Source organism: Tiliqua scincoides, chromosome 9 (genome assembly GCF_035046505.1).
Source record: "Tiliqua scincoides isolate rTilSci1 chromosome 9, rTilSci1.hap2, whole genome shotgun sequence".
In the NCBI taxonomy this organism is placed as follows: domain Eukaryota; kingdom Metazoa; phylum Chordata; class Lepidosauria; order Squamata; family Scincidae; genus Tiliqua; species Tiliqua scincoides.
This window is the reverse complement of record NC_089829.1, coordinates 17334006-17356521: the sequence shown is the minus strand read 5'-3', so window position 1 is coordinate 17356521 and position 22516 is coordinate 17334006. Positions and strand designations below refer to the sequence as shown.

General features: G+C 47.7%; 1 protein-coding gene across 1 annotated transcript in view; it reads right to left on the bottom strand.

Annotated features, from left to right (window-relative positions):
• Positions 1–142: 142 nt before the first annotated feature.
• The window catches only part of MMP15 (matrix metallopeptidase 15), a 28104-nt gene continuing 5730 nt past the window's right edge, over positions 143–22516 (bottom strand). Inside the window, exons 2-10 of the mRNA XM_066636889.1 lie at positions 19650–19798; positions 18709–18831; positions 17536–17843; positions 17037–17198; positions 15707–15912; positions 14815–14953; positions 13007–13157; positions 11319–11434; positions 143–8252 (exon numbers count right to left, since the gene is read on the bottom strand). Coding sequence (XP_066492986.1) covers positions 7735–8252; positions 11319–11434; positions 13007–13157; positions 14815–14953; positions 15707–15912; positions 17037–17198; positions 17536–17843; positions 18709–18831; positions 19650–19798 — 1872 coding nt within the window. The 3' untranslated portion in view covers positions 143–7734. The remainder of the gene's footprint in view (positions 8253–11318; positions 11435–13006; positions 13158–14814; positions 14954–15706; positions 15913–17036; positions 17199–17535; positions 17844–18708; positions 18832–19649; positions 19799–22516) is intronic.

Genomic DNA, 22516 nt, shown 5'->3' with positions numbered 1-22516 from the left:
GGACAGGAAAGAAGGCAGGAGCCAAAGGGCCATAAGGGAAGCTTATTTCCTCTGACCTTGGGGTCAACAGATGCACGCAGGGCCAACAGAGGAAAGTCTGTTCCTGATGCAGACAAAAAAAGAAGCAGCAGCCACTTGCAGCTGATTTGATAGGATTTATTGGGGAAGAATGGAACATGAGCAACACAGGCAATATTGGAAACAGGAGACAAACACAAGAGCCTGGCTAGCCAGCCAGGCCTACCACATCACAAGGAAGGAGAAAGCACAGTTCAGAACCACCGCCCTGGAGGCTTTCTTGAACACACGCACATGCCCTGCTCTGTCCTCTGAAACACATGGCAAAAGGACTGAAGAACAGTCCATCCCCACACAACACAACCCCCTTCTTTCAAGTGGCAAGCATCCGGATCCTAGCAACTTGGGTGTGAGAGGGTGCTGGCAGGAAGAGAAGGTGCCCGGTACTCTGAAGGACTGCTATCTTCTTGCAAGAAGTGACATTCTAGGCAAGAGCACAGTGTGAAGACGAGAGCTGAAGATAGGTTGTAGTAGCACAAATATCCCGTCCTACCCTACAGAACCCTGTAAATATTGGGGAGGGGGGGGGAAATGCCTGAGCCTACCACTACATAAGCCTTGAGGCTTTTATCCTGGGGGTGGAATTGTCTTATTCACTTGCAGAATGGGAGTTCTGACTTCTTCCTAGGATTCCTGATTGTATTTGTTGAGATCCTAGTAAAGTCAGCCATAAGAAACAGAACCTGGCTACCTCCTACCTGGGAGTTGCCCAGGGAAGCCAGTCCAGCCACCTGCCAGGCATATGCAGAGCACCCCGCTTTTCTGAGCTGATTCGATTAGGATCCCAAAACCAGTGCTGGGTGATAATACCCTAGTAGTCATCAAAAGTGGGATTCTGTTCTCAGAAACCTTCCTCTGTCCTCAGCCTTATCTGTAGTGATTTGGATCACCTTCTGTCTCAGGCACTGGTGGAACACGTGGGTGGGGCAGGGTATCAATCTAGCATCTCCAGGTGTACCAGCATGATGTACATAAGCAGCGACCCAACTTTAACCTTCTGAAGCACCTTGGAAAATTCGGAACAAAACAGACATACAGCCCAGGAAAAATGTCATCTGACTGAAAGCGCAATGGCCGATGTGAGAACAAAATGCTGCAGGCACATTGGAAGTAAAGTGAGTCCCAAAGCTTAAAACGGAACCTGCATAAATGTTGCATTTTACTGGCAGGCTTGAATGGCAGAGCCCATTTTTGCAATTTTGCATGGGGGAAGTGAACTGAACATTGGTCTCTGCAGTTGTCTCAGTGTTAAGAGACTGCCTCATAGTTAATGCACAGGAGGAAAACTGCCACCCCTAGTGGAATCCCCCTCAACATTAAGGCAAGACTCAATTTTTTTTTGTAACACAAACATGATTCTGGGGCTAACTCATGTGACCCAGAAGCCCTCCTATCTCCTTTCAGGAATGCACAGGTGCAGAGAGAGGGAAAGGCCCAAGGCATGCACCCAGATCCTCTGCCTCCACTTCCTCTAATCCAGAGTTGCTCAATCACCACAGTGGGACCTGGGAAGTCTGCCCTAAAATGCGCCCAGCTCTGACCACATGGGTTGCCAGCAGCCTTAGTCCCAGGCTTTCTTCCCAGCACCTGGGCAATGATTCACATGACCTTCCTTTCCTGTTATCAACACATGCTGGAGAGACAGCTACTCATGATTTAACAGAGCATGGGGGTGAGGGGAGTCAGTCTGATTGAAGGGGAGTGACTGCTTTGAGCTCAGGCTCCTGAAGCACTCCAGGCAGTCAATACAAACAGCTGCAATTTCTGGAACAGTCTAGTGATTTTTGCCAGCTGCAGCTTCCGAAGACCCATCTAGATTCTGCACCAGAGAAGCCCAATTTCTATGCTCAAAGAAATGAAACATATCAGCAGAAATAGTTCACAACAGGGCCAAGTCACCAAGCAGGATGTGGATAGAGGACGGGAGGCCGTGCTGGAGCTGCAAGTAAGGAGGCGGCCTTGGGGCTGAGACTACTACGCTCTTCTCCCTGACTGACTGGCAGGCTAGCCCAGTGGCCAAAGCAGCAGGTGCCCTGCTTCAGGCAGCCCCAGAGAGAGAGAGAGAGAGAGAGAGAGAACACAGATTCATTTTATGAATAGTTTTGTTGTGGTGTCCCCAGGGTTTGCATAGGGCCTCCCTTCCTGTTTTCAAACAAGAAAATGTTACAGGTGGGAAACCTCAAAAGTCAGGAGACAACTGCATTAGCCATCCAGTGATGGAGGAGCGATGGCTTCACTCCTTGGTTTTCTTTACGATAAGCAAAAGCAGAATCAATTGTCAAGTAAACTGATACAATTGATTTTCACAACACACAGGTTAGCAGTATCCAACTTTCCTGGCTGCAGAATGGAGGCATGGTTCTGCAATTGACAACACAAACCAAACAAACCACAACCTCACCCCAAAAATGCTGTGGGAAGGCACTCTGGAGAAGTACAGTCAATGCAGTTCATGCATCCAAGCTTACTTCCATGCATCCACTCAATTCACGTGTTGCATAGCAAGACAGTCCTGCAAATGAGAGATATGAGGGGGGGAGAGAAGTGAATAGCTAAACAGGGAGGACAAAAACGAGGCAGGGCAGCAACTCTGCCTCCTCCAAACATGACAGCTGTGGGCACTGCATCCAGGGCCCTAGCTGGGGGGGGGGCAGGGAGGGGTTTTCCACACTCGTCATGTAAATGTGGTTGAATGTCCTCCAGTTTAGCTCCTGTTCCTTGAGAGCTCAGCCCCTCCTTGCAGACAGCCTTCTCCAATCAGCTCAGGCTGCTGATGCTTAGTAGCTCACCTTAGGGGTCAATCATAGCTACCTGCTGATAGTCACAGGACACCAGAGAGGTAGGCATGAAAAAGCCTGGAGGGAATGTGCTCAGTGCCTTCAATCACTTTCCTGGGAGCTGAGTGGCTGTGCAGGCACTTTGCAGGACCCTGGAGGCTGCTGCTGAGTGACTCTGGCATCATTTGGGGGTGAGCAGGCAGGAGATTTTGGAGGGCCATTTCTGCTGTCTGGGTCTGGTAGGGCCTTTCTCTTTGGAGGGGGGAGAGGAAAGCAAGGGTCTGGCCTCTAAGATATTGAATCTTTCCTAGAGATCTCAGAGATTTTTTTCATGGGTATTGGATATATACACCACCAAATAAACAGACATTTACTCTGAAGAACCTGAGTGCAAAAGAATTAGTGTTGAAATCTTCAAACATGGACCGTTTTGTTGCCAGAACAAACTGAGCTTCAAACTTGTGTATCAAGAAACTCTGGAAACAACAGGTGGAGATAGAGATATCATTGCTTCTGCTAGCACCAGTAAGGCAATTAATGAGAAGACTCCTGATGATTTAGCACGAGTAGGAGAGCCTATTAAAAAAATTAAACTTGGTAAACATCTAAAGAACAAAGATGGCGGATCATTCAGATCAGAGTGGTTTCAACATTTTAAGTGGTTAGAATATTCTTCAAAACTAGATGCTGCATTTTGCTATCCATGTCACCAATTTGATCCATTTACTAAAGGGCCAGCTTACATAAAAAAGGGATTTAGCAATTGGAAGGCTGCATTGGATAAAACTAAATCAGGATTTTTCAAGCATACTTCATCTGAGACCCACGTGCAGGCTATGTTAATGTGGTCTGAAAGAAACCAAAGAACTGATTCAAACACATCTATTTCAACTCTAATTAATGACAATGTGCTTGAAAAACATAGGTATTACATTTCAAGCATTGTTGAAATCATTCAGTTTCTTGTAACCAATGAGCTTTCAATGTAGGGAATATACAACATTGAAGAACATGTGGAGGGAAGTTTATATTTTAAAACCTTTTCAAATATACCCTCAAAAAGGACCCAAAACTAGCTGAATCTTATAAAATTATTCCAAAGAATGCCACTTACCAATCCCCAGAAATTCAAAATGAAATAAAGTAATGACTGATCTCATTCAAGAGGAAGTTTCCAATGACTTAAAGAATGCAGATGTCTCATTTTTTTTCTGTCTTGGAGGATGGAACAAATGACAAAAATCGAAGAGAAAATATAGCAATTGCTATTAGATATGTTAAAGATGGTGAAATTTATGAATCCATGCTATCCATAGAGACAACAACTGATTTGGATGCTGAGACTTTTACAAACACAACTTTAGATACATTCCGAAGGTATGGTTTAAATCCTAACAATCTGTTGAGCCAATGTTACGATGGAGCATCAGTTACGAGTGGCAAGAAAGGTGGTGTCCAGGCATAAAAAAAAAACTGAAGAAATTCCATACATCCATTGTTTTAACCACAGGCTGCATTTAGTTGTAGTTAAAGCAGTTGATGTTGTGCCAATGGTGAGGGAATTTGTTGGACAATGTGTGGAATTATACAACTTTTTGTCCTGTGGGGTAGTAGCTGCTGAGTATGAAGGCAAAGCTCTTTCTCGTCTGCTGGAACAGAGATGGTCAGGACATCTTCAGGCGTGTAAGACAATTTTTGAAGAATACAAACATATATCAGAAACTCTTGAACTAATATCAATAAATAATGGAAAAAGATTTGCCGGGGAAGATGTGGTTCTTAGCACTGGTCTCCATCTTATAATGCGGAAGCAAGAGTTTAGATTTTGTCTAGTGGCAATTAAAAATATTTTGGAAATTCTTTCTCCAGTAGATAAGGGACTCCAAAGTCATGACATTTTCTTGGAGCAGGCCTATAACGTAATTAAAGCTACAGAAAGTTCACTAGAAGACTTAAGAAACAGTGAGACTTTGAAATCAATTCTGCAGGAAACATCAAAACTGGTTAAAGAGGAAGAAGTAAAAATGCCAAGGAAAAGGAAATTTAATTCCTTACTTGATGATTATGTGGTGTCTGAAACAACAGGTAACAGAGCATCATGTAGTGACACCCACAGTAAGCATGCTTCTGACTTTTTTGAAATTCTGGATGTAGTGCTAGCTGAAATAAAAAGAAGATTCCATGACAATGAAGAGATTCTTCAGGCAATAATTGCAGCAGAAAATTTAGATGATGAAAATGGTAGGCTTAATTATCTAAAAAATTTCAATATTACCATTCCAAATAAAGAAGAAATGAAAGTAGTAAAACATTTCCTTGAGAAGAACAAAATTGAAAAGTGAAATTTCTACAGTGAAATATACAAACACTGGAGTGCCTTTGAAGATTGTTACAGTATGTTAGCGGCAGTAAGAACTTTTGCATGTAGCACAGCAGTTTGTGAATCGACCTTCTCAGTGCTTACACAAATTAACAGACCTCAAAGACTATCAGTATCTCACTCAAGAATGGCTAATTTAGTATACCTAGCTTTTGAGCTAAAGAGAACCAAGAATTTAAGTGTGGAAAAGGTTCTAAGAAGATTCAATTCTCAGAAAGATAGGAGAATTCAGCTCTACTAGGTAGTTTCAAATCTTCTGCACCTTACTTTTTAAAAGTAATGAATAATGTAAAAAACTACTGTTCCATGGTGTTGCTATATTTTACTTCAATGTTTCCTCTTGCTTTTAGGTAAAGTAAATTTACTTTTGTCATCAGCAAATGAAAGGCTTTCAATACAAGTAAATACTACCTGTATCATAGTGATATGTTTTACTTTTGCAGTGTTGCAAGTCTGTGTATTGCACTGGTGTCCAAAATGAAAGGACAAGTTGCATGTTATTTCTATGTAGACATATAGATTTTACATTGCATACAGAGATGCATTTATTCTATGCAGATCATTGTTAGATTGCTTTACAGATAATGAATGCATCTTTAAAAAAACAACAACCCAAAATATTTCCTCCTAATGAAATTTGGGTTAGTTATGGGTCTTTGATGTTTCTCCATACTTATCCTTCATTTTGCACACCAGTAGAGATACCTGACATAATTGCCCCCCATGAAAAAATGGTTGCCCCCCCCACCTCTAGAATCCTGGTTACGGGCCTGACTGCATCTCCAGGGGTAAAGGCAGCAAACTTGCTTTGAAGAGCAAATGTGGAGCGCTTGCCTGAATCATTTCCCTTCTCTCTCCTGGACTTCAACCGACTTCTGCAACTACCAGTGTATTTATGGCAATTCTTATTACACATTTCCACTCTCAGGAAGACAGGACCAGAGAAACATGTGCAAGTTTGTTGCTGCATGAAAGACTCATGTACAAGGGTTGCTTGCTGATGGCCCACAGTGGTCATTTGACAAGCAACATTCCCTTGCAACAGATACTTTCAGGGGGAACCACTTCTGCAACCGGAAGAGCATGTGTGGGATCCACTGTGCAAATTTCCTCCAATTTCCATGTCACCTCCCCACATTTAAACCAAGCTGGTCAGGCTCTTGCTTTGGAGTCCATAGTCACCCCATAAGCAGTCAAGTCTCTAAAGGCAGCCACTGGCAACTTCTCACTGGGCACATGGAACATGCTTGCTGCTGATGACCAGCAATTTCAGGATGCAGGTCAAAGGAGGCAGCCATCACACAGGTCCTCTCCATTCACCATCAGCACCTGGCCAAATGGGCCACTCCAGTCAGAACAGAACCAAAGTGTCACTCCTCACACACAGCTACGGGCGAAAAAGGGCACAGCAGTGTCCCCAGCCTCCAAAACCTGGGCTGGGCCAGCATCTACATCAGGGATATCCTGCACATCTGATTAATTCAGCAGGGACTTGGGGAGGAGGGGAGAGGTAGGCAAGGAACAGTAGTCATGGGGCAGGGAGCCGAAGAAAGGAGCTGCCCAGGGCACCCCAGCCACACCTCCTCTGAAAGGCCCTGCTCAGCCTTCCTGCCAGGCTTCAGGGATTCTGGCAGGTGTAGGAACTACAGTAGATAAGTTTTCCAAAATTTCGTTCTGCAGCAGAGGCTCAACATTTTCTGAAAATAAAACAGTGGTCAAGATTTCTAACCTCCCATTTCTGAACAGAGGGCACAGCAGCCAGAATTCACTGCCCCCCTAGCCACAACTATTGGAACAAGCATCTGTGCTGCATGTTGCTTTGGAGAGGGGGATAGTTGACCAAGAAATCTCTGCCCCCCCCCTCGCCAGCCAACTAGGTAGAAGCAACAAAAGACAGATGCCTGCAAGGGCAGTGTCTAGGGCACATGCACAGAAAGAACCAAACAGATCCAGGATAGTGAACTCTAACCCTGTTCTGGTCAGTCATCATTCATTCCTTACAAACACAAGTCTTGATCATCAGGCATAGATTCAATCCCACAGGAGAGAATGAGATCCACAGGATTAACCTCTAGGAACAAGTCAACCTCTCTTAAAGAAAGTCACACATCAACCCTGGGGGCCTGCTCAAATGAAGCAAAGAGCATCTCTTAGGCGGACCAAAGGCTGCTTGGGCTACAGGGGACTCTAACCTCCAGCACAGGAAGCCTGGAGAGGTCCCACGACTCCAGGGCAGCCTGCCCTGGCCGAGGCACAAAGGCACAAGTGCAGAACATTCCCTGCAACAGTTCAGTACAGGAGGCCATGTGGTCTGTACGGACTGGAGGAACGAAGCCACCAGCCGGCCCCAGAAAGCTTCTCCTCCACATGGGAGGCAACATTGGCCATGGGATGCCAGAGAGGAAGAAACAGAGCTTCTCAGGATTCCACCTCTCATAGTCAACTAGCCCACTGGGACTAGGGAGGAGCACCAGAGCAGCCCATGGTGGCAGTCAAACTTCAGACCCACTCCTGCAGGGAGCGCTTGCAGTAGAGGAGCATGCGGGGGGTGCCCTTCCGCTGTAGATGCACAATGACATAGACGAGGCCCAGAATGCACAGTAGAAGCAGCAGCAGCACTATCACCATGACAATGCTCATGGTCAGGGGGTAGTCATTGATGTGCACCACAATGTCCACGTCATTGCTGCCATCGTGGCCAGGAACCTGGTCGCTGCCACCAGCCACACCATCCCCGTAGTCCTCTCTAGCATCCTCTTCTTCTGCCTCTTCCTCCTTCCCCCCTTTAGGAGGAGCATCCACATGACCTCCTTCGTCCTTGTCCTGCCCTGTCTCATCTGGCTTGAAGGGTGGCTGGCCTGCTTCGGGCCACCTAGGACCGGGAACAGGGTTTGTGGCCACCTCCTCATGACATCCCATGAAGTCTCGAAGGATGGACTTGGGGTAGCCCGGTTCAGTCTTCAGCCGCTCGTTGTCAAACTTCCAGTACACCATGCCTTTGTAGAAATACGTGTAGGCTGGAAAGGAGTGGGAAGCATAAGAAAGGTTTTGTCTCCACTGATCATTCTGCCCCATGGCGGCTCCTCCTCTCCCTCCCACCAAGCTTCCCTCTTCCATTCCCGCAATGCTCCCACTATTGACAGCTGTGGATTACAGCAGCATACAGGAGCCCCTCCTACCAGCTACAGCCATTCCTGGAGCAGCCCTATATTATCAGGTCTCCCCAACTGGCCACTTCCAGGTTGGGCTGCTGTACATGTATGCAGAGCTACCACTGAACAGTGTCCAGAAATTTCAACTAATGCAAAATGTTGCTGCCCGGCTACTGAACAGATTAGCATGACAGTATATCACCCCAATCTGGATTTTATTTGCAGCGGCAGGCATAATTCAAGGTGTTAGTTCCCATCATTAAAGCTCTAAATAGCCCGATATTTAAGAGACCAGGTTCTCCTGTATGTTCCTCCCCACATACAGGTTATTCCTTGTTATCCACTGGGGTTCTGTTGCAGAACCCCTAGTGAATTAAAAAAATCAGTGGATATAAAAACAGTGGAAAAACAGATTTAAAGACCTACTTCCAGGTTTTTTGTCCCTCCATTGTTACTAATGGAATAAAGTCATGCTTTGACATCTGCAGGGGTTTGATTCTGGGAATCCCTGCTGATACCATAAAAGCAGTTACAACTGTGGTTTAAAAACAGCTTTTCTTACTGTTGTAGAAAGGCAGCCAGCAATTAGAAATGCAAAGGACCCCCTGCCTTTGCCTGGCTCAGCTGAAGAATGAAATGATCGCTTGCATGACTGTTTCTCTATGACAGTAAGACAAACAGTTTTTTAAATTGTGATTTTAAAGCGATGCATTTTTCCCCTTCTCCAGGGATCAGTACATTCCTTCTCACTTGCAGTGGCCATTCATGTTGAGTTAAATTCGTGTATAAAAAATCCATGTATAACAAGGTTGGACCTGCCCTACATTCATCATCTGGGGCCCTGCTCCAGGCACCTTTGATGTTCACGTATATGCAGCTGCAGACCTCCGCAGCCCTGTGCCTGGGGCAAAGCTCCGCGACAGCACCCTCCCTGCGGGCTATCGCCACCCCCCCTTGGGCAGAAATCCACCCCCCACACACACACACACTTACCAGAGGCTCATGGAGCCTCATGCGACCTCCTCCCATGCCAGGGAAACCTCTGTGAGGTTCCCCAGCGCTATAAACTGTGCTTCCGGCAAACTGGAAGTACAGTTTCCGCCCCCATCGGGATCCTCAGAGAGGCTTCCATGGGGCCCTAGAGGCTGGTGCTCGGGGCATTTGCCCCAGGTCAGCCTATGGCAGGCACATCACTGGGTATATGGCAGGCATCTACTAGAGTGGGGGTTTGTTGGTGGTGGCACCAATCTTATGAAATGTCTCTTGTGTAGTGGGTAGCCCTGCACTGTTTTCTTTCAGGCAATAGATTTGGCCTCTGAATACTGCTTGCCAGGGAGCGATGGTGGGAAAGAAGGCTGCCTTTCTCTCCCTCCTGTTGGTTTCCCCATTGCAGCTGCTGGTGGGCCATGGTGGGAAACAGAACATTGGGCTAGCGGGGCCCCCTTGGCCTGGCTTTTCTCCATTTTGTCTGGATTTAATTTCAGCTTGTTTGCCCTCTTCCAGCCTATCACATATTTAATTTTCTCCTGCTCTTGCTAGTGTGATTGAAACAGTTAGTCTATTGCTGTTTTCCTGGCTGCGTATGCTGTGAATTATGGTGAGGGTGGCATTCTCTTGCTGCAATCTTTGCTGTGACTGGGTTGGACCCGAAGGAGGGCAGCTGGAAATGAGCTGGGCATTTTGAGCTGTCCCACAAACGGCAGCCAAAAGCATGCAGAAGAGACTGCAACAACAGTCGGATCCTGATAATTTTATGTGTGGCATCTTTGCACCATATGTTGAAGATGGGCAAAGCTTGTCAGACTCCTTCATCATCCTGAATGACTTGGTGTTAGACACAATCTTGGCTATGTCACTGCTCAATTCGGATTCCAGATATCACAGGCCTGCAAAATGGAGGGTCAGGAAAACTTTTTTTCCCCCCAAATTTATGGTGGTTTTATATGAATTTGGGGCTCCAGTTCCAAAAACGGCATCAGTTTTGCCCTGTCATTTCTAGTTTCAGAGATAAGGCCCAGCCACATTAGTGAATGGTTCCGTCAGCTTCCTTGTGTGGAAGCGATGGTGTAGACTCGATCACGAGGAAGCCGCTTGAACCATTCACTATGTCATATCTCCAAAACTAGATGTGATAGGGGAAAAAATTGATGCCATTTTTGGAATCAGAAACCCAAATATACCCAGGAATAGGCCTAATATTTAAAGCAACAAAATGTGGGTTGGCCTGTGTAATTTACAAGACATGAAATAACCCTGATATCTATTCAGATGGGGGAGCACCAGTTACTCCAGAGTGAAAATTGTTATTCTCTCGTGGGCCTGTAGTCTGCAATCTTGACAACTCAAGCCTTCATCACACTTTCCCCCGACTTTCGTGGGACAGGCACTGGGCTCCTTGAAACCCCCTGAATCCCCTTTAAGTGCTGGTGTTACACTGGCTGCCCACCAGTAGGGGAGGGACCCTGGCTCAGTGGAAGAGGGCCTACTTTTCAGGCAGTGAGTTTCAGGTTCAGTGAGGCACTTCCCTTCACAAGACCCTTGAGAGTGGCAGCCAGTAGCACAGACAATGCTAGTGTCATATTTGTGTTCCAAGATCAACCATTTCACAGGTGGGTTTTGTAAGAGCTTCCAGGGGAAGACCATCCTCCCCCAGTGACTGAAAGTGTTTCATTTAGTTCTGAAGCTGTCTTTTTATGGCTTTTTGCTTGACAAGAGCTCTTCAGACCCCTCAGAAAACACAGCAGCTCCATCCACAATAAGAAGGAAGAATGTGCTTTTATTCCCTGTCTCTCTTTTACACACCTAAGGGCTCTACTCCCTCCCTCTCTGTGCTCATTCTTGCATAAGTTTTTAGCAGTCTGTTCCTCAAATTCCTTCTTGCTGGTCTTGTGGAGAGTTTACATATGTGTTACATATGTGTTCCCTACTTACTTGCATCAGGGCTCAGGAAGACTCCTTTGGGGGCAGGAGGGACTCCAGCCCACACGCCAATTTTCCTCGGGTAGCCTGGATCCACGGTATGGCTCTCCTCATTAAAACGCCAGTATCTACGTGAGAGTAAACCCTCTTGAAAGCACCAAGGGTTAAGCAGGGCAGAACAGGAAACACATGCAGACAGCTGCCTCAGACTGTGTAAGAACAGCCCTGCCAGACACCCCCAGAAAGCCCCCAAACACTACATGAAGGCAATGCTGCCCCCTCCCATCACTGGCATTCAGAGGTGGGCTGGTTCTGGAGGGAGTGCCGAGAGAGGCTCAGGACACAATTGGTGTGGCTATCAACAGAAATGAGGCTGCTTTTATCCTTGCCACTCTCCCCAGCTCCACTGCCAGTTGATCTCTCACCCGTGTGCTTGCCATGCTTGGACCTGCTTAGCTTCAGACACAGAACTACACCAGATACCGCTCAGAGACATAAAAATGCACAGAGGGCTCCCCCCTTTTCTCTGTGCTCATCTGCTATGGACTCCCTTTGTTCCAGTTCATACAGTAGCCTCTAAGCAGGGGTCTGCCTGTTCAGAAGCCTCCAGGCACTCACAGTGGGCTTTCAGATCTCTCTGACGTTTATTGTAAAAGTGCCTTCCCCTCCTGTTAGGTAGGTGATCAAGGTGGCTAGCATTAAAATTACCAAAAATACAACAAAGAACAATAAAAGTAGCAAAAAACAAGCCCTTCTTGTCCAAGACCCACCTCTTGTCAATTCCCTACTTTAATTTTTGAAGAATTGCGTTTGTTGCAGAGAGAGGGATAACAGTAGGAGCAAAGCATGGGTAAGTTATGGGCAGGAGCTATGCAAGGACCAAATCCTATTCAATTTTTCAGTGCTGGTGCAGCACTGCCAATGGGGGGTGTGCTCCATCCTGCAGTGAGGAGACATTCAGTTAGGCCTCCTCAAGGTATGGGAACATTTGTTCTTTTACCTCGGGGTTGCGTTTTGGCTACACCGGTGCTGGAAAGTTGGATAGGATTGGGCCCTGATTAGGGAAGTATATAGTGATTAGGGCTCATCCTCTTAGGTCATCAGAGAAGGCCTTTTTACAAGTGCCACCCAGGGAGGTACGTGGGGTGGCAGTAAGAAATAGGGCCTTCTCAGTAGTGGCACCAAAGCTATGGAATTCCCTCCCCCTTGACTTACGAACTACTCCCTCTCTTGAAACTTTCCGGCGAGGCCTGAAGACTCTTCTGTTTAGACAAGCCTTCTGAGTTCCCGGCCTTTTTGACATCATGTTTAAACATCTTTTAATTCCTTTTTAACACCTGGTTATAGGCCTGGATCCTTTTATAAACTGCTGCTCTGTGCTCTTTTACACTTTTATCTGACTGCTGTTTTAAAGATGTGCTTTGCAAATATGTTTTATCTTGTATTTTAAATTATGTTTTTAATTTATGTTTTTAACCATTGTTGTAAGCCGCCTTGGGTCCCTTCGGGGAGAAAGGCGGGGTAGAAATAAAGTTAATAATAATGATAATGATAATAATATAGTGAAGGAGGGCACAGAAACATCATGCCTGAGCGGGGGGGAGGGTGGAGCTTTGCAGATTCAGCCACCTAGGCTGAGAGATCTCAGGGTCTGCCAGCCATTCCGTGTTTCGACTCCTTTCTGCATGCCACTGACCTACCTGTCCCCTCTGAAGAAGAAGGTATGCCCAGTGGGCTCCCACCAGATGGCAGCGTCCACTTTGTCATAAGGGATACCCACCCCGTAGCTGGTCAGGGGCTGCGGATAACCTGGCTCCAGGTTTGCCTCACGAAACAGCCAGTATTGATCCCCTGGAAAAAAAAAAACATACCAGGGGAAGTCAGGTCAAGACTTTGCCAGGCTCGCACAAGTACTGCTTGCACTCCCCATGCCTTGCTGTGCCAGGAGCCCATCCCATCATCCATCCAGCCTTGCCACTGCCCACCCCACCTAACCTCAATAGCCAGGTGATGGGGCACGACTGAGGGCTGCTGGCTCCCACGCTGTGGGTGGGAGCAGAGGTGTAACTAGGGTGGAGCCTGAGGGGCCCCGGGCACTGCACCAAAGGGGGTGCATGACTACCCCATAGGTTCCACCCTAGTTATGGAGGAGGAGCTGATGGTTTCATACTTCCAGTTCCTTCTCCTTCAAAGGGGAGTCTCCACAGGAGAAAGTTCAGGAGGCAAAGCTGCTGCAGAAGCAATGTCACAATGTCATGTTATGTCACCGCCCCAGGCACTGGCAAGTGTGTTCCGCTCTGGGTGATAATTCACTGGCTTTTACTTGTTTACCCCATTTCAATTCCACCTATCAAATAAACTGTCCAGGATGTCTCACACAACAAATAATCATCACAAAGAACAAAAAAATGACACATGCTCAGAATGATGTAAAGGGAGCTTCCTTGCCTGCTTGCAAAAGGCACCTGGATTGGGTCAGGCCAAACAGCTTTGGTCTGCCTCACTAAGACCCCCTTTATGTTGGCTTTCAGTTCCACACACCTTGGTAAGAGACCAGCCAATCCTTTCTGGGACTATTTGCCAATGTGACTCCCCTCCTGCTTTTGTACTGCAGGCCCCGGAGTCAAGGACAAGGGGAGAATCCACCTGGAATCTGCCTTTCCTCTCAGGCAGAACTAGGAGTTGAAGAAATGGAGCTATGAGCAAGTATGAATCTCTCTTCTGCCTTAAATTTTTACTGGGTAGTAGCAAAGGCATTCCCTCCTAGCTTAAACCCCCTGTATCCCTCCTGTTGCAACAGAGGGATACGACTGTATTTAAATTGTTTTTAATCTACCCTGTACTGTTTGTTTTTTAATTCTTTCTTATTTTACTGTACTCCTATGTTTTTAATTGTTTTATAGTTATATACTGCTTTGAGGTCTGGGAAAAGCAGTATACAGGTGTGCGCCACTTAATGATGGGGATATGTTCTCTGATCCCTGTCGTTATGCGATGAGGTCATTAAGTGAACATTCAGCCCAATCTATTGCCTTTGTTGTGTAAACCGACACTCCCTGTCAGACACTAGCTGGCTGCACAGGCTACTGGCTAGATTGCCTCTTCTTTGCAGATTCCTTGTATTAAGAGCCTCTCTGTTGTGTAAACAGCCACTCTGCTGCAGACTATGGAAGGTGCGATTGCCTCATTAAGAGCATCTTCATTGTGCTTTGACCACCATTGTATATCTGGTCGGTTGTTAAGCGAGTGATTGTTCAGAAGATTTATACAGGCGTGCGCTGCGTAATAACTAAATACATAAATACCCTACGTGGCCATTCTAAGGACTACATCAAGATATCCCCTTATAGGGCACTTTGCACACTCAGAAGTGCTACACAAATGCTAAGCACGGCAGGGAGGAAGAGACACCTTTGGCTTTTTTAAACTTTGTCCAAGCACAGCTCAATTGGACATCACCTTGGTCCTTCACACGGAGTATTTCTGACCCTTCCCCAAAGTCCCTCACCTTTGAAGAATGCAAATCTCCCATCTTGCCTCTCATAGGAAGCATCGATATTTCCGGGAAGACCCCTCCAGAAGTGCCCGACTGGCATAGGGTAATTGTCCAGCACGCGGTTATGACGAACCCGCCAGAACCAGCGGCCCTTGAGAACGAAAGCTCAGGTCAGTTCTTTCCGTCTCACAGAAGGGGGTCAGGCTCTGCCAGCACCGCAAGCAAGAACCATCCTGCACCCTCTCCCTCGCTAGTGGCCGTTGACCCCGCGCTAGATCCATCCCACCCAGACAGGAGCAAGAACAAGCCTAGAATTCCACACAGACTTGCAAAATGCTCAGAACATTTCAATTTTGCAAGGAGGGTAGAATTAACACAGTAAAAAGGTGTGTCACGCACACGATTTGGGTCGCACGCTTGTCTCCTAACTTGGGGTCTGTTTTCTTTTGCAGTCTCCTGCTGGGCTCCAGGGGAGAAGCTCATTGCAGGAGAGTTGAATGGACTAAGCAGTGAGTCAAGGACAGGTTGGGCCCAAAAGAGCCCAAATTCTAGGACTGAAAAATGTGAACTCTCCATTTGCCTATTTCAGCAGCGACCTGACACAGGCTGTTCAGAAACTGGGGGTGCTTTGGCCAGGTGATGGAAGGAAAGTCTGTGTCTGTTCCAGGCTCTCAGGTAACAGCTCCGCACCAAACACAGCAGCCCCACATGCAGACCACATGTTCAGTCCAGGCCCTCTTTTCCAGAAGCTGACCATTTCGCACGCTTTCTCCCTTTGGAATACAGGGTACGCTCATTCTTGACTTCCCCCATTGTTGCAACCAGCTTACTAGAACACCCCATTTCAGAAGCCAGAATTCCGGCTAATTTTACAGAGATGCAACAGGTATGGGATGCAGGGTACCTTGAACACAAACATCTCCCCCCTCAGCACTGTCACAGTATCAAAGTCCCCGTCGCAGATGTTGGGCTTGTACTGGTCAGGGTTGCCTGGCCTTGGGGGCCGGTCAGGCTTGCCAGGAGGTGCTGGCCTGGGGGGCCTGTGATCGGGTTTTCTTGGCACCACAGTAGGGAGGGATTTAGTAGGTTGAGGTTGCCCCCCTGGTGTACCTAAGAAAGAGAGAAAATGGTCAGTAGAGAAGCTGCAAGACAAACATCTCCTGCCAAATATTAGCTATGAGGCTGCTGTGAATGTAAACCAGCCATGAAGAGGCATTTCCCTCAGGTCCAAGGCAGGACTATTCCAGCAGCAGTTGTCCCACAACACAAGGAGGGCCTCTCGGAAGAACAGACTGTTGCCAAAGGAGATTTCAGTTCCTCCCTAGAGAAGTGAGGGCCCAATCCTATCAAACTTTCCAGTGCCAGTACAACTGCAATGCAGCCCCAAGGCAAAGGAACAAATATTCCCTTACATTTCGGATGGCTCTGTAACTACCCTCCCACCACAGGTTTTAGCACACACCCCATTGACACTGCTATACCAGGGCTGGAAAGTTGGATAGGATTTGGCCCTGAGTAGCTTGCTGAGGCTGTGTGAAAGTTTGGGGTCAAAGAGACCCTCACAAACTCAGTCCCACAATAAACTTTACAAGTGCTTCCTTGCCAAGTTCTTGGTACTGTTCAAAACAAGCTGCTTATCACCTAGTGCAGGAGTCTCCAAACTTTTTGGCCAGAGGGCAAATATCAAATATCTGGCACCGTGTTCAGGGCTGGAAAAAAAAATTAAATATAAAATTTATTTAAATAAATTAGAGATGGAACTTAGATGAGTGAATAAATGAATGAATGGGATCATTCATTCAACCTCTATGGCCCTTGAACACCCTCCAGACGCAACCAGAGCATAGTTCCAGTCATGTTTGGCCAAGTGGGCCAGAGGTTTTCAGGGGACAAGAGACTGGCCGCGGGCCAGATAGTGGCTCGCCGTGAGCCGCATCTGGCCCCTGGGCCAGGATTTGAAGACCCCTGACGTAGTGAACTGTTCTGGAGTTTCTCTTTTCTATATACGAGTACTTTGCTTCTGCGCAGAAGAGAGTCAAGTACAGACCTATTATTGGTGCAACAAGTGTTTTGCTGCCCCCCATTAATAGATACACTTGGCTATGCTAGTGACCCTGAGGCTGAACAACCCTGTCTCTAAGGTAGTCATGCATCTGACAGCTGTGCCAGCCAGTCCCCGTCTCTCAAAGCCCTCAACACACACAGTGCAAACATCTCACGCAGCTGGAGCTCACCGTACAGTTGCTGGATGCCCCGAAGGTCATCGTCTGGCAGCTGGAAGTTCTCTGTGTCCATCCACTGGTAGAAAGGAGCCATAATGGCACTGGGGTTGCTGGAATGCTCTAGGCCCAAGGAGTGGCCCAGTTCATGGACAGCCACCAGGAAGAGGTTGTTCCCTGTGGGCAAGAGACAAGGACACAAGGTGCCTCAAGGTCTGCCCCATTCAGTCATTCAGGAATCAGTAGTGCCCACTCTATTCTGTAAAAGCCAGTTGGCTCAAACCACAGAACTAAGGCAGACCTTGCAAAGCACTGTCCCTGCTCCCTCCAAACCAAAAGATAAAAATAAAACTAGGTCTGCCCATCAATCTGAGTTGAAACCTGTTGACCCCACAAATGCTGAGCCCTGCAGTAGGGCTCAGGGGAACTGCCTGGCTTTCCAGACTGACACAACACAGGTTGCCTTTGCACAATGTAAGACAGCCCAGGGAAGCACATATGCCCCCTTGCTTACCAGACACATCTGCATTCTCAAGTGTCCAAGGCTCATCCAGGTCAAAGTGAGTATCCCCGCCCATACCAGCGCCTGGGAAGTATGCGTGTGCCAGAAAGCCCCCAGCACCATCAAAGGGGGAGCTGTCCCCGTGGAATCCAGAGGCAAAGAGCACCATGATGTCAGCCTCCTTCCTCCTCTTCTGCCGGATTTCATCATAGGAAATCTCCTGGAAGACAAGTGGGGTCGCCTGTCCCCACACCCGGAATGCTCGGCGGATGGCATTGTCGGAGTGGTAGCGCCCCAGCTTCTCTGTGTAGTTCTGGATGCTGGAGGCAAAAGGGAGGAAGAGCAGAGTGAAGTTATTGGTACCGGTGGGTGGGGGAGAGATAGGCATGCTTGTACAAGCTCCCCATCCCAGAAACAAGGCCACCTGCCTTTTAGCTCCTAGCGCTTCTGTATCCAAGGTGCAAATCTGAAATAGCTTCTGGACATTGGAGGCAGCAGAAAAGCTAAAGAGTGGGAACTACCTGTTGCACAGCAGTACCTGGTCCTTCTTCAGCACTAGTCATCAAGCCAGGATGCTCCAGCAATGCAGATGATGATTCTGCTGGCCTGGGTGTTTCACTCTGTGGCCAGCAGGACATGCACCTGTGCACCTTCTCTTTGGAGCTCACCTTGTTCAAGTGGTTTGAAAAAAAATCTGTCTCACAACCTAAATGGGCCCTTACATGTCACTGCTGCCAACCCCTTCCTCCTTGGGACATGTTGCACATCTGGTGAAGTAGGCTTTTTCCTATAGAGGTTCAATCTAATAGCCCCATCCTATGCAGGACTGAGCTGCTATGTGGAACCTATTATGACAGAGGAAGACATTTCTGCTGTCATAAAATAGCTGCCAACGGATTGTGCACCACTCCACTGGTAGCCATTCTGTTTAAAAGCCATTCTTGCTGTTGGCAAGAGGTGCTTTTAAAGAGTTGGTGCAGGTTCTAGAAGACACATCGGCGAGTGGGAGGCTTATAGGGAGGTAAGGGGAAACACGTACCCATATCTCTCCCAAGCCTCCCAATCTGCCTCCCTCCCACCCCCACCTTTTTTGGTGCACCTGCATCATTGGTGGGGGGTATAGGATTGTGCTATTTTCAGCATTGAAAGGACAAGACCTCTCTCAACCTGGATAGTAGCACGTACCTAAAGGTCAGATGAGTTTGGCTCCACTTCCGCCCAGTTAGCGCGTACCGCTTCCGTCGCATGTTGGCTTTGAGCTGAGTGCCAAACTTGTCAGGGACGCCACAACGGGGCCGCTTCATCCACCTGCCAGACACAACAACCAGTTAGCAGAAACTTGGCAGAGAGAGTAGTTTGGCAAAGAACCTACCAGAGCCAGTAGGTAGCTTCACACCATTCCATGGGAAGCCTAGTAGACGTGGGCTTCCGTGCCAACAACTTTTTCTCCCACTTTGGGAAGGCTACAAAGAGATACACTGGTTCATTTCCTGGGAATATATGGTGTTTCAACCATAAGAAAAAGAAACACCCTTCTCAGCCCCAAACTGAAGCAGGATATCAAAGACCAAAATCTACCCAAGCCTTGGCCAGATCTCAAACTCAGATTTCAAATTCTCACTTGCATTTTACATGCAGGAATCCAAGCAACAATTTTCATGTGAATAGACAAATCTGAGGGATGGCCATGAGCCAAGTCCAGCCACTGGGTGTTTGAAGGGAGGGTTAGAACTCCCATCTCCCTTCTAAATGCTGCACCAGAAGGATGACCTTCTGGCCAGCTGACAGAGCCTAGGCCACTGCTGCTCTCTCACAGCCAGCAAATGGCAGGTTTGCATTGGACCCAAGTGTGCCAATTCCTCCTAGACTCTTCATTTTTCAGTGAATTTCAGTGCTGCCAAAGCTCAGTGCGCAAAAATCACAGTCCTGAATTTCACACCTCTGGAACAAAATCAGTGAATAGAGGAGTGGAGAATGGGAACTGGCAAGGCCCTTGTCTCATGCCCCCCCTCCTGGGCTTCTCCCAGCTGACCCATATGAATAGAAGCTTCTGTTTAAGTGTCTGCCTTGAGCCACAGCAGGTGGAAGGCAGTGCCCCCACCCCATCTGCTGAGCAAAGAACTTACGCTTTGGTTTCCTCATCCAGGATGCCTGTCACAGCGATGCCGTAAAAACTCTGCATCTCAGACAGGGCAGAGGACAAGATCTGAGCTGAGCGCAGAGTGGACATCTGGCGGCTGGACTGGGGGAGGTAGCCATAGAATTGCAGCCAGGCCTGCAAAGAAAGAGTTTGCTCCGTCATACACAGAAATGAAGACATTGGCTGCAGGGATAGCACAAAACAGTCACCATTGTTTTTAAGTCCAAATCCTTTTTCTAAGTGGAAGTATGCCAAATATTCCAAACTGGAAATACCCTTCCCTGTTTCAGGTGACCACTTTTAAGCCCTTATTTCTGTATCCTGCTTTTCCTCCACAGATCTGGTCAGGGCCCCCTTTCAGCCACACAATGAGCCTTAGAGGTAGGTTAGGCTGAGAAATTATTACTGGCCCAGGACAAACTCAGTAAGCCTCATTGTTAGAGAGGGATTTGAACTCAGGTTTCAGTCCGATGTCCAGCACTTTAACTCAGTGGTTCTCAAACACTCTTGGGTTCATGCTGGCCTCAAGGAGGGTCTGGGAGGCCCACAGCCCCCACTGTGGGTCTCCCCAATGCTTGAAATTGCTCCAATCGGGGATTCAATCAAAACCCAGAAGTGCACTCTGATCCCTGATCAGAGTGATTTCAAGCCCACAAAGGGGGCTGCACGCCTCCTGGACCCTCCCCAAGGCTAGCGTGATCCCCCAGGTAGGAATACAAACCCCTGGGTCCCCACAATACCGCAATAACTTGGGGCACAGTTGGGGCACTGCCTCATCTTCTGTCCCCACCAAGACTTACAGTCTTCTCAAACTCCTAGATTCTTCTTTGAGCTGTTCTGTGAAATAGCAAGGAGAAGCAGCCTTACAGGAAGTCAGACCATTGACACATTCAGCTCGGTACCATCTACACCAGCAATTTTCAAGCGCTGTGCTGTGACATGCTGGTATACCGCAAATGGTCTATAGCAGTGGTTCTCAAACTTTTCCGGCTTGAGCCTCCCCTGATCCTTGTAGCCATTGGCCATGGCTCCCCATTACAACACCTCACCTCAGTTACCCCCAAAATGGGGATGAAGGTGTTATAATTATACACTAGAAACAAGGCTGCCAGCACTCTGAGGCTGCAATCCTAACCACACTTACCTGAGAGTAAGCCCCATTGAACAAAATAGGACTTACTTCTGAGTAGACCTGGTTAGGATTGTGCCCTGAGTTTGTTAGCAGCACACCTGGAGGGTTTTGGAAAGGGGGGGGTGAAGTGATGAATTTGCAGGAGGGGAAGACTTTGTTTTGTGTTTATCTGCTAATTGTAAACTGATGCAAACTGATACCTAGAGACTGTTTGGTTGGAATCCTAACCCCTTTCCTGGGAGTAAGTCCCATTGAACACAATAGGACTTACTTCTGAGTAGACCTAGCTAGGATTGTGCCTTCTGTTTTACAATAGCAGCCAACAGAGTACCCCCCCCCTCCCAAAAAAAAGAGGCAGGAGGAAAAAGGGATGACTGAAAAGGAATGAGGATTTTTTATTTTTAATCAATTTTTGGAGACAAAGAGTGATTTTTTTTCTCTTTTTTTGAGGGGGAGGAAAAAGAGAAAGGTGAGGATCCTGGGTTAAGCTGACACAGACCCCACGCCTATGAAGGTCTACTCAGAAGTAAGCCCCATTTGAGTCAATGGGGTTTACTCCCAGGAAAGTGTGAAAAGGATTGCAGCCACACCCAGCAAGATTACAACTCAAAGTAGATGGGGGCTGCTCACACACACACATACCCAACATGCAGATGCCACCCCTGTTCTCCCAGGCAAGAGGGAGGGATGCCGGCTGGGGCATTTGGACACCCCCCCACAAGGAGCAGGCTGGTTCCTTCCTTCCCAAGCAGCCTTGACCAAGCCCAGGATGCCCAGGGAGAGGGGCACACTGGGAAATGTAGTCCTTGGGGCAAGGTTGCACATGGAGAGAGCTCCATGATGAGATGCGGCACCTCTGCCTGCCCAGCCAGCCTTCTCTCCCACCTCCTCCCAGCATGTTTCATAGCCCTCCCAGCCTCACACTGCCCCACCCACCTGGTTCACAGCTGCAGAAAAGCAGCAGGTCAGGAGGCAACACATGCAGCAGAGCAAAGCAGAGCAGCCTCCCCCAAATGCCTGTGGATGCTGGCGACACCCCTGGAGGCTAGTCCTGCCTCCCTAGGGAGGCAGGACGCACAGATTGAATACCTCACGTCTATAGGTATGCCACAGGGGGTTTGGGGGAGGGCCATTTATTAGTGGGTATATGTATTGGAATTGCGGAAGATATTACTGAGGAGATAGAGTGTGGTGTCCACAGTGCCCCTTGCTCTGAGTAAATGCAGGATTAAAGCCCAGGTGGTAGCTGGAGGTGTGCTGCACAGCTGCAGCCACTAGAGCATAAGGAAATCCTTCAGGTATATAGGGAGCACCTGAGGCAGAAAGGGTTTGGTGGGTGATAGGAGGAGTGCAGGTTGGAGAGGAGACTAACTTGGCTTATTGAATTGGGAATCAGACTGTGGATTGTGACTGGACTTTGGCTTTGGACTTTGATTTGGATACCCTGACGGATTGGGCTGACCTACCTGGAACCTGACTTTGGACTGTAACTTGGCTTATTGGGAACTCTGATTGATTGGACTGGTTTACAAGGCCCAGTGGATTGGGATTTGGCAAAACAGCATATTAGCATTCTGTGACTCTTCCTAGAAAAAGAACACAGGCATGTTTTGACCTGTGTGGTTACTTGCCTCACTGTGCACTTTCCAAGCCCAAGTGAAACTCTATGTGTCTCAGTAGTGCCAAGCTTCCTGTCTAAACAGGGAGAGGTAGGGCTATTT